Below are 17,563 nucleotides of genomic sequence, written 5' to 3' on the forward strand. Positions count from 1 at the left end.
ACCAGCTTCTGGTACCCCCTGTTAACAAATAGCTGACGTTAGTGTGATTGGGTGCCCGCCGAAGTCCTCCTGGTGTGAAAGGCGCTCTATAAATGTAATTTTGTTGTTGTTGTTGCGCACATACATACTCTGTAGGCAGCTTCACTGATATCACTTCCTGGCTGCCATTCATGTGTGCAGGAAGCACCACGAATCACTTGACAAAGGAAGTAACATCAGCGGTGCTTCTTGTGCACAGTGAGCAGGAAGTGATGTTGGTGCGATTTGATGACCTGGAAGTCCGCCATTTATTATCACTTTGCTTATAATAATAATAATAATAATCCTTGCATTTGATATAGCGCTTTTCACGTCGGGAGGACGTCCCAAAGTGCTTCACAGAACACACTGTAAAGTGAATTGACTGTATATTTGTGGGCGAACGCGGCAGCCAATTGCGCACAGCAATGTCCCACAAACAGTCGTAGATTGAAAATGACCAACTTATTATTGTTTTTGGGTTTGGAGCGATTATTATTAGTCGTGTGGAGTAAGGAAACTTGCCCAAGGTTTCACCCTGCCGGGAATTAGACTCAGGTCTCTCACTTGCAAAGCTAGTGCTCTAACCACTGAGCTACAGGACTCCACATAACACTGTCCCTGAGCTATCAGATTCAACTGACTCTACTGTAATGAAGTTCCCATATAATACAGTCTGTTGCGCTGTTTTCATCTTTTTTGATGTGTAGATCATGGCAGATCTTTTAATGTTTTCCATGTCCCTTTTACATATCCACACCCTTCTAAGACAGTGCATTTTACTTTCTCACAAAGCTTTGTGTGACTAAATGTCTTCTGATCTCACTTCTAACTAACCTAGTTACAGTTGTAGGACTACTCTAATAATGTGCTGCATCAAAACATCTTGATACGTGAAGGTAATATTCATAACTCATTAAAAGAGAGCAAATGTGTATTACTGACCTCCATTAGAAAGAGGATATTGAATTTGTGTGTAATTAACAATACAAATCATCTGATATCGTCTTACATCCAACATCACAAGCCAGCAGATATCCAAAACCAGTGCTCCTGAAACTGATTTTCCAACTTCCCCCATACCGGACAGTATTGCTGGAGTGTAAACAACTAAAAGCTATGTAGTTTTAGCTGGTTAGACCAGCAGTGCCCCAACACACACTCTGGGGTCCCCAAGCCTTGGCACTTTCCAACCTGCACCTCTTACTTTCCGCAATTACGTAATCAGGAAGCGTCCCTCCAAGGAGAGAGTGCGCATTTCATTCCAACAACCTATTCTCTGGAATTTCCATGTGTAGGTGGGAAATTCTCAGCTTGGTTTGGATACGCTTAAGCACAGTGATGGGTTTCGGCATGTGTCATACACCCGACTCACCAAAAAAAGTGACAAAGAGAATTAAAAAAGCGGAAAGGGAGAGAAAGTCTTTGCACACAGAGGTGTAAAGAGGTGATTGGAATGTGGCATTCTCCACCGCAAGCCAATGTTCAAACAGAAATCCACGAATCCTTTTAAAGGGGAATTAGTGTGGAGCAAGCAGCAGAAAGGATTTAGAGTTGGTGGCTCATTTGAGGAAAAACACCAGCGCAGACCTGATGGGCCAAATGACCCGTTTTCGGTGCCATCACATTCTATAATTCTGTGGTCGGAGTGCGACAAGTTGCGTTCAGGCATCGTCTGAAATCAAACCGAATTAAACAGTTGTTGTGGGTTCAGAGGAACCCGAAACTGGATTCCCACTGGGAATTCACCTGCAACCATGCTGCAACATCTTACATGACATAAATAAAGGCTCCCACTTGCCTCAGAAACCACGACAACACTTTAAGTCAACAGAGGGTTTATGTTATAACTCATGCTGCACTCCCACACGCCTTTTATAACAAACATCATATTGTTGGCACTAGGATTTTGCTTCAATGACCCAGGGAAATATTTGCTCAATCACACTGTAGGAATTTATTTTTATTCCCCAGTAGGACTTCGGTGCATCTTAATGGTCTAAAAAGCCACACACTCCACTCTGCCCTCTTGGAAGTGTCAAAAATACCCAACAGTGCAATTATAGATTTTGTGCTTCCAACCTATGTCTGGAGGCAGCACTTTGAGCTTTCTAACACCGGGGCGAAACAGTGGTGGTTAGAGGAGTGTGAGAAACTTACAAATAATGATTTAGAAGTGTAACATAAGAAGTACATTGGCACAACATTAAAGAGTGTTGTCTGGGTGTGACTTTTTTAAAAGAATAATCCATGTGGTTGCATCAGTAAGCCATTTAACACCACGATGAAGTTGTCCACTTATTTAATAACAGATTTTACATTTCTTACTCTTACCAATGTGTTTCCTGTTCAGATATCATTTTCTATTATAACTGCTGAATTTTTGCATCAGATTGTTCTTTTATTTAAAAAAAACTCATACACACACACACACAATAGTCTTGCCACATGACTGCTTTTGTTTTGAAAGATATCACATGTTGTTTTACCAGGATGTTCTCGATCCTTGTGTATATTATGAAACAACGTGCTGATACCTTGAAAGAATCCTGAAATTTGTGCCTAGTACATTGTAAAGCAATTCTTCCGCTGTGTTGTAGTAAGGACGCACCGCTGACGTTCAGGATGATAAACACTTAACTTTGCTCATAAAGAGAACTTTTATATGGATTCGGAAACATGCCAGCACTGTGATGAATTAGGTACCGTAGTTAGATTCAGCACTAAACCTGTAACATATACCAAGGAACACTTGCCTGCTTCGTGTACGCCGCACTATAAGCCCACCTACCAGCGGTGGACGGATTTTCAGCCATTCATCCTCCAACACCCTCCCTCCACTCCTTCAAGGCCCATCTCAAAACGTACAGCTTTGACCATGCTTTCAGTAATCTTTCCCCACCGGAACCCCAATTGGGGTGCCTAGCCAGCCCTGTAAAGCACTCTTGAGATATCCACTCAACCTGAAAGGCATTATATAAATTGTACTATGTTATATTCAGAGGGGTTGGGTCTGCATTGACTGGTATTCAAACATGACCATAATATTGCTGGAAGCCAGATGTCTCGACCTTTATCATATTTTACTTGAAGCAAAATCCCACTTTATGTAATTCATTGCAGTTAGAATACCTCATTTCAATCAGATGTAAAACAGCAGAGACTCAAAATCCACCTAGTCTTAGACTGCAAGACCATATTGGTTTAATATTTAAGATTATGCAGAATGGCGGAAAATTCTTACATTCACTATTAATTTAGAAGCCGATCCATTTCAGCAATAGCGGAATATCATCTTACACTGGTTGAAACTCCCTTCATTTTTTATAACCGTGCCATTAGATCGTTAATATCCACCCGAACAGGCAGATGGATCTCAGGTTAACGGCTCATGCAAAGGGCAGCACATCCCCAGTGCTGCAGTGGAATGTCAGACTATATGAGTTGAAACTCCAATGTGGGGCTTGAACCCACAACCTTCTTGACTCACTGAAAGAGCAAGATCTAATGAGCCAGCTGACACCAAGTACAGGTGTTGTAGACCGGAAAATATTCAACTCTGGACCCAAATTCTCACTTGTACTTGGAGGAATTGGAGGCTGCAACTGCTGGTCCTTTTACACTTCCGATTGGTGTCTGAGCTACTTGAACATACAGTTTACCTTACTCCATCCTCATGTTGAACAAGTGTGATGTATACATGCCAAATTCCCAGTGCTCCACATGACAGTCTCACATCCAGTCCAGGTCAAAAGGTGCCAGATGCAACCAGACATCCTTCATCCAGTCTTCCACAACTCAAACAAAACTTGGGAACCTCACACTTCAGTCAGCGAGCCAGTAGCACTCAGTTTCACTGACATGCATTCTCTGATTGACCGCTTCGCACTTCATCTATAGTACCACGAAAAGGCTATTAATGTTTGGCTCTGCAGTAGTGAAATCTACAGGCACAACCCAACGAGTGACCTGTAACTCTGGTTAGTGCACTTTGATTATGTACTCACATAACTACAGTTTGTGGATTTGCAGCTTTATTGTGCATCAGCTCTTTTCTTCCAGCAGTGTTTAATGTGCCCTACCAAGAGACTCGCAAAACATTAATGCTGTGCATTTGCAATGGATATCGTAAACCATTTTTACACTTGCCTGGCGCTGTAATCCAGCTTTGACATATAGATCTATATCTATAAATTGAGCAGAGCTGTATCCTTTACATCAATAGATGTCACTGAAGTGGAAAGATTCTCCCCAGTCACTCCAATACTCATCCCTACAGTCAGGAAGAGGCTGATTGGCACTGGGGGACAGTTCCAAAGGCACTTCCCACCAGTCAGGCCTTCAAACCAGGTGGATATTCTTCATACTTAATCCCAGAAAAAGAGTGTAAACATTTTACGCAACCAGTGGGGGCATCAGAGCTGGCCTGACCTGGTCCATTTCAGGCATTCACTCACACCCATTTGCACTCTGGGGTCCCCAAGACTTGGATCTTGCCAACCTGCTCCTAATACTTCCCGGAATTAGGTAAGCAGGATGCATCCCTCCAGGGAGAGAGTGCGCATTCCATTCCAACAATCTATCCCTGCAATTTCCATGTGTATGTACAATGCGTGGAATTCTCAGTTTGTTTTGAATACTCTTGAGCACGGTGATGGGTCTCCACATGTAGCAGACATCCAGCTAACCAAAAAAAAACTCACGCCCATTTTGCAGTAAGGGTCACTAGACAGCAGTCAGGAACAAACAAGAAGCTGGGTGAATTTTGCCTCCCTTAGCAGAGGTGCCAAGGCAAAGCAGCCTACAATATTGACTACATTTTACAGTGAATCCTGTGAAGAGCTTTGAAACGTCCTTGCAACATGAAAAGACCTATATTCCATACAAGGATTGTTTTTCATAGAGGTAACTCAGGACAGACTGGAGAGTTCACCTGGGACTTCAGCTGGACTCTATGGCATAGTTTCACTTGAGGGAGTTTTTTTTTAGCTCTTAATCCTTGTAAATGTTTTGTATCATGTCCCAATAATGGGCGATAATATTATTGCTCTTACTAATCAGCTGCTGATTGTCGCTAATCCTTCAGCACAGTCACCATCACACGAGTTATATACAGCCGGCTGAATATCAAGGTCTTCCAAGACACCCGCCAGCAGCAATGTCAAATCAAAGAGATTACAAGGTGGTAATCTCAGCTCAGGGTTCAGATAACTGCTATAAACTGCTTGAGCTTAACTCTCATGGTTTCTGATATCATTTGAGTTCTTGATGAGATTACTGCCATTAAATCACTCCCCCGGTGTCCATCACACACAGTGCAATGCAACCAAACTCTTGGTTAGTGAGGAAAAGAGTCCTTTGTGGGACACTGCTGTGTGAAATCTGCCGCGTTTCGCCCACAAAATGTATAGTCAATTCACTTTACAGAATATTCTCTGAAGCGCTTTGAGACGTATCAAAGATGTGATAAAGCGCTATATTAAATGCATGGTTTATTATTATTGCTAGAGAGCAGCCAGGAAACACAACAGGAGTCAGGCGAGAAATAAAACTGGGTCAATGATATTGCAGATTAACCCTGCACCCACAAACATTTGCAAGTTATATTCCACAATCGTGCACAATTTATCGTTAATAAAATTCACTCCAGATTTATTTGCATGGATGCCTGGTGAAGCGGGTCAAAAGATGATCAGAGATGGGGTCAAAAAGGAAGGTCTTGAGACAGACCTTGAAATATATCTTTGGTAGCATATGGATAATGGACCATTTGGAACCCATGGTGCCTGGTGAAGCGGATCGAAAGATGACCAGTGAATGGCTTTAGTTTTACATCTGTCTATTTAAGGTATGCGTACGGGAATGTATGAGATGGGACAAGGTAGATGGGACAAGACATGTATGCGGATGACACCCAACTCTATCTTTCTGCCTCCACCCTCAACACAAGGACCACTGCTGTCCTGACAGACTGTCTGTCGGACATTAAGTCCTGGATGAGGGCAAATTTCCTACAGTTGAACGTGAACAAGACTGAGAGCTTCCTGATTGGCTTGTGCCAGCGCCTCAGCACCTCAGGCTCTGGCAGCATCAACCTCCATGGTTGCACACTACAACTCACCAAGCCAGTCATGAACCCAGGTGTCTTGCTCGACCCTCAACTGTCTTTTCTTCTCCACATCCGAGCCATGACCCTCTCTGCCTTCCCTCACCTCTGTAACATCGCCCGACTCCGCCACTACCTCACCCCACAGACCGCTCATGTTCTTGCCTTTATCACCTCCAGGCTCGACTATGCAAACGCCCTGCTTGTCGGCATTCCCAACTCTTCCCTCCACAGGCTGCAGATAATCCAGAATTCTGCAGCCCGTGTCCTCTCCCGCACCAAACTCCGTGACCCCATCTCTCCCATTCTCATCCCACTCCACTGGCTCCCTATCCTTCAGAGGATCCAGTTCAAGATCCTGGTTCCCACCTACAAAGCCCTCCATGGCCTCGCTCCACCCTACCTCAGCGACCTCTTAACCCCCTACCAGCCCGCCCGCTCCCTCCGCTCAGCCGGCTCCGGCCTGCTCCATGTCCCACCCACCCGCCCCACCATTGGCGGGAGAGCCTTCAGTCACTCTGCCCCCAACCTCTGGAATTCCATCCCCCAATCACTCCGCCTCGCCCCCCTCCTTAACCTCCTTCAAGTCCCGCCTCAAAACCCTCCTCTTCGACCATGCCATCGGCCACCCCCCTTTCCCTCTCCTCCCTTCTCATTCCCTGACCCCAGCTCGGGTCTGAAATGCTGTACACTGTCCAGCGCCTTGGGACGTCCTCCTGACATGAAAGGTGCTATACAAATGTAATCTTGTGGTTGTTGTAGTAGTAGTAAGAAGACATCCCGTCCCCAATCTCTCAAATAATAATCTTTAATAATCCTTGCCTTTGATACAGGATTTTTCACATCAGAAGGACATCAAATCCTACTTCTTCGAACGTGCCTATGAAAACCTCCCCTTTTCTCCCTTATTCAGCATCCAACCCCTTGCTTTTAAACTACTCCATAATGTTACCCTACAGGAAGGGAGCTATATAAATGCAAGTTGTTGTTGTCTTGAAGTGCTTCACAGCATTTACTATAAAAGTGTAGTGACTGTGTATTTTGTGACAGCAAATTTGCGCACAGCAATGTCCCACAAACGCAAGTTGAACAAGGATATATGGAAAAGAATAATACAGGTTTATTATCCAGTAATAATAAAACAGTAAATAGAATGTACTTTGTGCTGTACCCAGCGCCTTGGGACGTCCTCACGACGTGAAAGGCATTAGACAAATGTAATGTACTGTTGTTTGTTGTTGCTGTTCGCTGAGATTACAGCATGCAGAGCAGTGACCTAGAAATCAGGAACATTTGATCTGAGTCACTATGCTTGTTCAGGATGTACAGATACAGATTTGACTCAAATGCCTGAGAGTTCTACTCAAAAGGTTTAGCCATCAACCACACTACAAACATCCTTCACGAAGATTATGGGAAACTTTATGAAATTACTCACTGCTCTGAATATTGCGAAATCTGAATTGAATTGTGAAATCTATCTCACTGATCTGAATGTTGTGAAATCTATCTGGGGACAATTTTAGTAACAAAATAAATTCCCACATCAACACAAGACCTTATTATATGTGTTTGAAGAGTATTAGAAATAACGCCTCTTTACAAGAAAGCGATGCAGATCCCTGCGTCGCTACCTTGCCACGCTGTTGAGTTTGCAGCTTTGTACTTTGTTTGGGAGCTTTTCACATACCCAAGGATCAGATGTGCCTCCAATCAAAACAAATGTGATTAAAAGAAGCCATCAACATATGTCAAGCACTTTGTACAATGGAAAAGCCAATGTAAAAGGTCACTGTTCTTTCCACTCTACTACAGTCTGTCCACCAACAATTCATTCCTATATTTTCCCTAATGTGCACAGGCATTCAGTTTTTCTTTTTAAAAAATACTTTAGAATGCATTCTATGCCAAGAAAAAGAAACATTACTGATGGATACAAGTCCTTCTGTTTCTTTTGAACTCCAAATGTGCAGAACAATTTAAGAAAAACAGACTTGTTTTTCAGACAGTGCCAGAGCCCTACTTATGCATCACGTAGTGCAATCGCTATTTCTTGCTCTCTTTCTGATCGGCATATTTCAGCACCTTTATGATGTTAAACAGGAGGTCATTTCCTTATAAAGCACTCAACCTCACACTTGTTTTATGGAAGGGCACGTGTATTTCATCAGCCTCAAACCAGCAGCTTCACGCACTCCTAGCTACGAGGAAAGTAAAACCCATTCTATAAAGGTCTGAGCGACAAAATGAAAGAGACAACAATTGCCTTCGACAGGGCCCAATATTGCGTACTAAACCAACGCTTTGGCAGTACTCCCCTTACCATAAACCTACTGAAAAATCATTTGTATTTTCATTTTTATGTACTCAACTACATTCACTTGTGTCGGTGTTAATCATACTAAACAGTGCCCTGCCAGAGGCCCCTGCCTGTCCCACTACTAACAAGTCTCTATCTTTCACTCCCCCACCCCAGCTCAGCCGGGTGAAGTGTTTTGAGCCGTGAAATGTGTTATACAAAAGTAAACTATTGCCGTTGTTAATTCTATTCTGCATCCTTTGCCAACTCTAGTGGTAGTTTAGGAAAAGGTGCATGAATTTTTCCCACAGACCAGGCAATTCTTCATGTCATGATGTCAGTGGAGGTCATCAGATCCACAGCAATCACATGAGCATGATGTCAGCTTAAGATGCATTGAGAGGGTTGGGTAACCGACCTACAACAAATGACTTAGCCCTGAGAAAACAGTAAACATTTATGACCAATAAACAACCCATGTGTAAACACATAAACCCTTTAATAAAAGGATACTTGTCAAGCAAGTATTATTTGTAATTTCCTGAATCAATGGACAGCAACTAGTCAGAGACATGTTTACCCACGAGGATATGTACCCGTATTTCTTACATGCCTCGGATCGGAGGGCGACGATTCCCTAACAATTCACTGGAGTTTACATGTAACAGATTACTATAGCGATGCCCTGAAATTTGCTGATCGCTTTTACCATAGAGCATCCAATTCACAATAATAATAATAACAATAATAATCCTTGCATTTGATATAGCGCTTTTCACGTCTTCTAGACGTCTCAAAACGCTTCACAGAATAAAAACAATCTTGTCAACTGGCACAAGTCTCCTCAAGCCTTCAGCCATCCACAGTTGAGTGGCTCTATCAAGAGTGTGCTGAAAAGCATTTATTTAAAAAAATATATAACATACAGTACCTCTTGATTTTTTTAAACTGCTTTTTAGGTTTTCTCCCCACTCAAGACTCCTCTCTCTCTCACAGGTTCAAGTTTTTCCAATGCTGAATTCTACAATTGACATGATGGAGTTCTCCTCTTCCAAGAGTAACATTGGGCCTTCTAATGATTCACCAGAGCCACTTGGCATTTCATTCTACAAACTGGCTGAAGTGTAAGTTGGATTTGCCCAGAAAGGAGATACCTTCTTTCATGTCAGCTAAGTCAAGTAGCCTTTTGATCTGAATTCCAGTGCTCCAGTGGAATATATCTTACTGCTTCTTTCTGCTTTCTTCATTTTTCTCCTCTAATTTACATGAGTTTGCATCACACCTTCCCTTACGATATAATACAATTTACATTTATATAGTGCCTTACACATCAAGTGGACATCTCAAAGCGTTTCACAGAGCCGGGTGGGGGGGGGGCACCTGAGCTGGGGGTGGGAGCTGAGAGGCGTTAGGGAGGAGAAAGAACAAAAGAGCTGTCAAAGTAGTACATTTGAGATGTACCTTGAAAGAAGGGAGTGAGGGAGGGAGCAAAACAGGCAAGGAGGGAGTAAGAGGGCCTTTGGGATGGAATTGCAGAGTGCGGGGCAGAACAGAAGTGCTCTTGCACTTTCAAGAACAGAAAGGGCTACGGGCTCCTACACATCATCCAAAGTCAATGGTGCGCTGCAAATTAGCAGGTAATAGATGTGCTGCCTGTTGGTAAGTGTCAGAGGTCTCTCCCTCTCCTCCCAAATATAACCATATATCATATGTGTGCAGTCACAAACAAGCACCAAGATTGTGAGATCTCTCAAATCGATTGCATGTGTTTCAGCTTTCCAATAAGTGTCTTTCCCCTCCCACTCAGCCGCCACCCCCAGCTCAGGTGCCCAACCACTTTTGTCGAGTGCTTTGAGACATCCCCCGACAGGAAAGGTGCTATATAAATGTAAAGTGTATTGTGGTGTACAACTAAAGTGGATTGTCAACCAGATCAGCTAAGCTTCAACTCTACAGTGAAGGGTGCATTGCCTAGCATAGGGGCATTGCCAATGGTACGTTTGAGATGCACCCTGAACAGAAAGGGCTACAAGCTCCCACGTTGCCAATGCCTGGCATAGGTGCAGTGACACAGCCTGAATGGTCCCGGTTAAAAGGAAAGAATCACAAAGTTTGAAGAAGGTTGCCCACCAACCAAGAAACAGCAATCATAACTTGAGAGGACAGAAGATGGCCATTCAGTCTATCCTATCTGTGTTGGCACTTTGAAAGGCAATCCATCCTGTCCCATTTACTCGTCTTTTCCCCACTTCATCCCTGCAAATTATTCCTTTTTAGATATCTATCTAGTTCCCTCCTGAAAGCTAATATGGATTCTGCCTCAACTACCACAACCAGCAGGTCACACTATTAACAACTCTATGTAAAAACATTCCTGCTAACACCCCCCATTGCTCCCTTGCTAACCGTCTTAAATTGATGCCCTCTAGTCACTGACTCACCAACCACTGAACATATTTTCTCCCTATTGACTCTACCAAAACCCTTCATCATTTTAAAGAGCTCTATCAGGTCTCCCTTCAACCTCCCCTGTTCCAGTGAAAATAGGCCCAGTTCTTCCAGTCTCTGCCCATAGATCAAGTGTGCTTGGCGGAGGGAAGTGTCAAAATGTAAAATGCTGGGGAAATGCTCTGTCACATTGATATACATTGAATTCAATCAATACATATATGCAAAATTCAGGCTCTCGTCTCTACAAATGTTTTGCCATAAACAAAACCCAAAGAAGGAACATACACTGAAACTGTAACATCCACCAGCCTGACGGTGTCATTCTTGATCTACAACAGCAGCAAAGTAAATTCAATTATCAATACTGGCAATCTTTGCACAACAACTCCAACAGGTCAAGAGTCCAAGAATAGCCATATGTTGCTCTGCAAGGGGACGATTTAACGCAGGTGATTCTTTTTTCACACGACTCTGAACAAAACAGCAATGTTTTTTCTTGGAGAAATGTCCTTTTGACTTTTGTGGCACAAATCACATGACAAGACCCACCTGCTGCCTATCTAAAGTCGTGCCTGAAATTTCAGTGAAGCCGGGAGACAGTTTCCTTTTCCACACGCAAGAGCGGCATGGTCTAGGGTCCTGCGAGTCATATAAATAAATTGGTGACAGGGCCCACTGTGAAGACATGATGGCTGACGAGCAAGATGGTGAACATTTCCACTGCTTTTAGAGCTATGGTAAACATATAAGCACAACCAGGCCAGTGTAACACTTTGCCTATAAACCCAACACACTGGAATGTGCAGAACTGAAAAAGACCATTTTGGATACCCTGATAAACACTGTACAAGCACCTCTGCTGTGTCCACGTTTAATGATGTACGCATACATTTGCTGAATCTGATTTATCTCACTGGGAATCTTTACACGTCCTTGTTTTATTTACTCACGGACTTTCCCATAACTTCTCTTCACAACATGTCTGCACACCTAATCCCTTATGACTATTCATATTCTCTTCTCGAAGTAAGTCTCTCCAGATACCTTGCCTCTGCCTCATTGCTGACCACTAAGTCATCACTTGTATACTTGCAACATCCATAGCTGATTAGGGACCCACTTAGCAATATTGAACGAACCACAATCCTCCTCTCCTTAATCTATATTAGGACTGTACGTTGATACTTTCCTCCTAAGTGTCAGTCCTTATGAACTTTTCGTTAGGGTACCTGATCGACATTGAGTGGCCTAAAATGCCCCATCTGCAAACAGGAAGGCCCTGTGCTAATTGTGGCTTCTTTTTTGCAGCCTACAATTTCACAATTCACAAACGGATTCTCTAATAAAATCAGGATCCCAAATCTTTGAAAAAGATCTTCTGGATTCTAGGGTTTTGCTCTCCATTTCCTCTGATTGATTTGTCGGGCCTTTTTCTTGACCGAGTAACAAACTGAAAGTCAAATGCCAGCCGTGGTCAACAAACCAGAATTTTTGTAGTCACGCAGCTGGCATTTCGCTTTGAAGTATTCTAAGGCGCGAAAAGTCCAACAAACAGTTCAGAAAGCAAAACGCTAACCTTAAAATATCCTTGTGATGCTGATTTTTTTTAACAGTAAAATTGTTAGCGATGCCCAATCCAGAAATCTAAATTCCCATGTCGCTCCTGTATCATGTATGAGTGCAACATGCTTCAAACACGCATGCAGGAATGAGCTAACAGCTGCAGTTATTGGGGGAGGGCCTTATGAAATAAAACTGTAACACATATTTTTTCTATTTTGAAGTAATAAACTGTGAGGCATTTATACAAACTTTTCCTAGAGCCTTCCTGTAAGCAAGTGTCAACGGGTTTATCAAAACAATCCATGAAGGTACTCAAACCTTTGTCTTTTAGGGTTTATCATTCGAAACACTAACTTTAAAAACAATCACGCTGTGAGGAGTTGTACAAAACTGACTGAAATTGTGCCATTTCTCCCAAATGTTATAGGATTGAGATTTTATAATCTGCTCTGGCTAACACTGACTGGTTCCAATTACTTCCACAACACTGAGCCAAGACACAATAATCTTGATAATGAAATTTTTAGCGATAGGAAGGGATAGAATAGGAGGCAGAGGGCTTGCAGTTAAAGGGAAAGCATTCTGTTCAATGTATACACTCTCTAATTTCTACAGTTGTTTGAGACTTACCATTTTCACAATTCCCCTGTGCTAAACAGAACAGACAGACTAACACAATATGACTCGGCTGAATCCATAACTATGTAACCATTCCACCGCAATTGTGTTTCTAAACCGTGGAATGGCCCCTTTAAGAAGGGTCAGCAATATTTTCATCAAATGAAAGCTAAGTATTGTAATAAATTGCTTCCATTCTATAAAGATGTTATTCAAGTTTTCACCCAGTTTTCTTTCAGCAATTTTAAGACTAACTTTTGCACAGTGCAGAGGCAATCTGGTGAATCTCAATGATATACTCTCCCGTGCAAATAAAGTCCTTAGAAAACCCTGGGTAATCAAGAAGGTTTACATTGCACTATATCAGAGTTATTGTTTCTATTGTACTGTGGACTCAGATAAGCAATGACATTGCTCTGCCCAGCCAAGCAAGCAAAACTGGAAGCTGAATTTTCACTTGTATTCGAACTGACTCTGGTCAAGTTCACTCCAGGTACCACCTAGATAATCAAAACAGCCAGCCCTGTTTACACTACAGACACACCAGGGTGCCTTTGATCAGTGATAAAGAAGCAGTGATGGACAGATGCCAGAAGGATGATGTCAGACACACATGATGTCACCTTATTAGCGTCTTGTGTTGCCAGGCGATACCAATGTTGGCCAAGATTTCATTCTGAAGTGAGGCCCAGAGACCATTGCTGTGCCTCACGATGAGGGTAACAATCACAGGGCTGAGGAACACAGAAAGGTTTGGACCAACAATTCCATTCTGGAGTGGAACCCGGATCAATTGCCACAGCAACAAAATTGCAAGGCTCAATATAAATGCTAATTTCACAATATACGCTCAGACTTAAGGCTGATTCCTAACTCCAGATGTTTGGATAGGCGGTGTTCCAATTGCAAAGGATGCCAATTTCCAATAGAACATTCTCAATACTGATAGAGACCAGAAGCAGAGAATAAGCTGACAAGTCATGAGGGGAGAGGGGATGGGGAGAGGAGGAGAAAAAAACAGCTCAGGTACCAGCTCAACACTTCATTAAACAGATGTGCAATGGTTTTACTTAGCTTTCCTCAACTCCCAACTAAACACTTTCTTCTGAGGGGTGTGGGGTGGGGGTGTGAAGGCAACCTGCAGTCACCTTTCCCCCATAGCTATGGCTCTGACAGTCAATTATTGTCTTTTGGTAAGAAAATACCATTTTCCTCCAACACGTCAAACATTTTGCTACCCGTTTCCATTTCTAAATCAGAATCAATACCTGTTAAAAAAAATCTATTGAACAATTTTCCCTGTGATCATTGAACAAAGAGACAGACAGAACATCTGCACAGGAACCAATCTCCCTCAATATCCTTACACCCCCCCCCCCCCCCCACCCCCGCCTCTCGCTCTTTACTTTTTGTTTCCAATGTGCAGTACAATATGAAGATAAATACAAGACAGAAAGTGTTCTTACGCTTACGCACACAGCTGCCTTTGTGGGTGGGAAAGCAGTAAAGTCTCTAAAATAGTTGGAAAAAAGGGGGAAAATAGCTGGGGCTGAGTTTCCATAGACAAACACATGTTTAACTGGAGTGGGTGTGTGTGTGTGTGGGGGGGTGTGTGGGGGGGGGGGGTGGAGGGTGTGTGTGGGGGTGTGTGTGTGTGTGGAGGGTGTGTGTGTGTGTGTGTGTGTGTGGGGTGTGTGTGTGGGGGTGTGTGTGTGGAGGGTGTGTGTATGTGGAGGGTGTGTGTGGGGGTGTGGAGGGTGTGTGTGTGTGTGGAGGGTGTGTGTGTGTGTGGGGGGTGTGTGTGTGTGGGGGGGTGTGTGTGTGGAGGTGTGTGTGGGGGTGTGTGTGGAGGGTGTGTGTGTGTGTGGAGGGTGTGTGGGGTGTGTGTGTGTGTGTGGAGGGTGTGTGTGTGGTGGGGGTGTGTGGAGGGTGTGTGTGTGTGTGGAGGGTGTGTGGGGTGTGTGTGTGTGTGGGTGTGTGTGTGTGTGGAGGGTGTGTGGGTGTGTGTGTGTGTGTGTGGGGTGTGTGTGTGTGTGTGTGTGTGTGTGTGGTGTGTGTGTGTGAATCAGCAAAGCAATTCCAGGACAGACCGACAGACAGACAGAGGAGTGCTCCCTGTGAGCCCCTGAATATCCCTGTGCTCTCCCCCACACCCCCTCCCCTCCCTCCCTCCCTCCCTCCGCAGTCAAAACAAGACAAGAGGGTATCAACCATCTTGTGACAACATGTTGTTCATCGTCTGACAAAACACAAACCAGAGGGGGAGGGCGGAGGGGAAACACAAAAGGAAGTCGGACACTTGGGACAGTGACTTTGCCATCACACCCCCCCCCTGTGTGTGTGTGTGTGTGTGTGTGTGTGTGTGTTACCTTCTTCCTCTTCTCCTCCTCCTTCGCCCCCCTGTTGCCCCTCCCGGCTCTGGGGGTCCTGTGGTCCCCGGGCTGCCGGATGGTGATCTTGATCTCCGGAGGGCAGATGTAGTTCTCCAGGTTTTTGGGCGGCTTCTTGGGCCGTTTGGTGGTCTGGATCTTGAGCTTCAGGCTGCCGTCCGCGAAGTTCGCCTCCTTGATGGAGAACTCGTGCTCCTCGGGCCCGTCCCCCTGCACTGATTTGTCGCTGTCGGTGTTGGAGTTGGAGTCGTGGCCGCTGCTCCCGCCGGCGCTCTCCTCCTCCTCCTCCTCCTCCTCCTCCTGGTCCGGCCGCTCGCCCGACCCCATCCGACTCCCAGACCTCTCCATCGGAGCCGCGGGAGAGACGGCCGCCTTGGCATTCCCTCCACCTCCTCCAACACCTCCTCCTCCAACACCTCCTCCTCCTCCTCCAGTACTACCTCCTCCACCACCTCCTCCTCCTCCACCTCCACCACCTCCTCCTCCTCCTCCTCCTCCCGACCTGAAGTCCCCATCGACCGGCTTCTGCCTACAGCCCATCACCGCTTCCCTCTGCTCCATCCCCAATCTGCACTCGGGTGGAGAGAGGGTGGGGAGAGAGGAGAGAGAGGAGAGAGAGAGAGGAGGGGAGGGGTGAGGGGGGGGGGGGGGGAGGAGGTGGGGAGGGAAGGAATGAGAGAGTGGGGGGGGGGAAGGAGGGAAGGAAAGAGAGAGAGAGAGGGAGGGAGGGAAAGGGGGGAGAGGGGGGTTTGGGGAGGGAGAGGGAGGGAGAGGGTCTCTTGGCTTTCTTTGGGGTGGGGGCCAAAGCTCTGCCACAGGCAGAATTCAGCACTTTGCTGTAATGTTGCGTGTCGTGTTTTTTTCTCAGTGTCCTCTGTCACGCCAAAGTAATCCGATCTCCCGAATAAAACACCAACTGCAATCTGGAAACCAACGAGAGGAGAGAGAGAGAGAGAGAAATAAATATGTGTTAAAAATAAAGGGGGAGGGGGTGGAGGGGGGTTGGGGAGGGGGGGGGGGGGGGGACACACGTTGTTGCAAAGTCTGGAAGTCACATCACACTCACACACTCAGAGAAAGAGAGAGAGAGAGAAAATAAATCACCAAAAAAGACATGATATTAACTTGCAATCTCAACCTTTACCCACTTCACCAAAACACACACACGTGAGACAGGGCAGGGGGGGGGTGAGACGGGGAGGGGGGGTGAGACAGGGGGGGGGGGTGAAACAGGGGAGGGGGGTGAGACAGGGGAGGGGGTGTGAGACAGGGGACGGGGGGGGTGAGACAGGGGGGGGGGGGGGGGGGGGGGGGGGGAGACGGGGAGGGGGGGTGAGACAGGGGGGGGGGGTGAGACAGGGGGGGGTGAGACAGGAGGGGGGGGACAGGGGGGGGGGGGGGGGGAGTGGGGGGGGTGAGAGGGGAGAGGGGGGGGTGAGACAGGGGGGGGGGGGGGGTTTTCTTTGACTGAAGAAGGGGGAACCAGATCTGGGCAATTTGGTGCTGTGAAAGCAACATCCACCCCAACCCTCCCTCCCTTCTTCCCCCCAAATATATATATATATATATATATAGAGAGAGAGAGATAAACTACAACGAGACACACGTTAAGTGTGTGTGTGAGTCTGTGCTGCTCTCTGCTCTGAGAGAGGGGCTCTCTGCTCTGATCTGCTCTGAGAGAGGGGCTCTCTGCTCTGCTCTGCTCTCTGAGAGAGGGGCTCTCTGCTCTGAGAGAGGGGCTCTCTGCTCTGCTCTGAGAGAGGGGCTCTCTGCTCTGCTCTGAGAGAGGGGCTCTCTGCTCTGAGAGAGGGGCTCTCTGCTCTGCTCTGAGAGAGGGGCTCTCTGCTCTGCTCTGAGAGAGGGGCTCTCTGCTCTGCTCTGAGAGAGGGGCTCTCTGCTCTGAGAGAGGGGCTCTCTGCTCTGAGAGAGGGGCTCTCTGCTCTGCTCTGAGAGAGGGGCTCTCTGCTCTGCTCTGAGAGAGGGGCTCTCTGCTCTCCTCTGCTCCCTGAGAGAGGGGCTCTCTGCTCTGCTCTGAGAGAGGGGCTCTCTGCTCTGCTCTGCTCTGAGAGAGGGGCTCTCTGCTCTGAGAGAGGGGCTCTCTGCTCTGAGAGAGGGGCT

At 45.7% G+C, this 17,563-nt stretch overlaps 1 protein-coding gene across 2 annotated transcripts in view; it reads right to left on the reverse strand.

Annotated features, from left to right (window-relative positions):
* The window catches only part of setbp1 (SET binding protein 1), a 177,242-nt gene extending 161,224 nt beyond the window's left edge, over window positions 1-16,018 (reverse strand). Inside the window, exons 1-2 of one of the 2 annotated variants that reach the window (XM_042335500.1) lie at window positions 15,898-16,018; window positions 15,425-15,849 (exon numbers count right to left, since the gene is read on the reverse strand). In XM_042335500.1, the coding sequence (XP_042191434.1) occupies window positions 15,425-15,849; window positions 15,898-16,006 (534 nt within the window). In that variant the 5' untranslated portion in view covers window positions 16,007-16,018. Of the gene's footprint in view, window positions 1-15,424; window positions 15,857-15,897 lie in introns of those variants that run through there. The other variant, XM_042335501.1, reaches the window with a different exon arrangement.
* Between the last annotated feature and the right edge of the window lie 1,545 nt (window positions 16,019-17,563).

The sequence above is a fragment of the Callorhinchus milii genome, unplaced genomic scaffold, assembly GCF_018977255.1.
Source record: "Callorhinchus milii isolate IMCB2004 unplaced genomic scaffold, IMCB_Cmil_1.0 Scaffold1, whole genome shotgun sequence".
NCBI lineage: Eukaryota > Metazoa > Chordata > Chondrichthyes > Chimaeriformes > Callorhinchidae > Callorhinchus > Callorhinchus milii.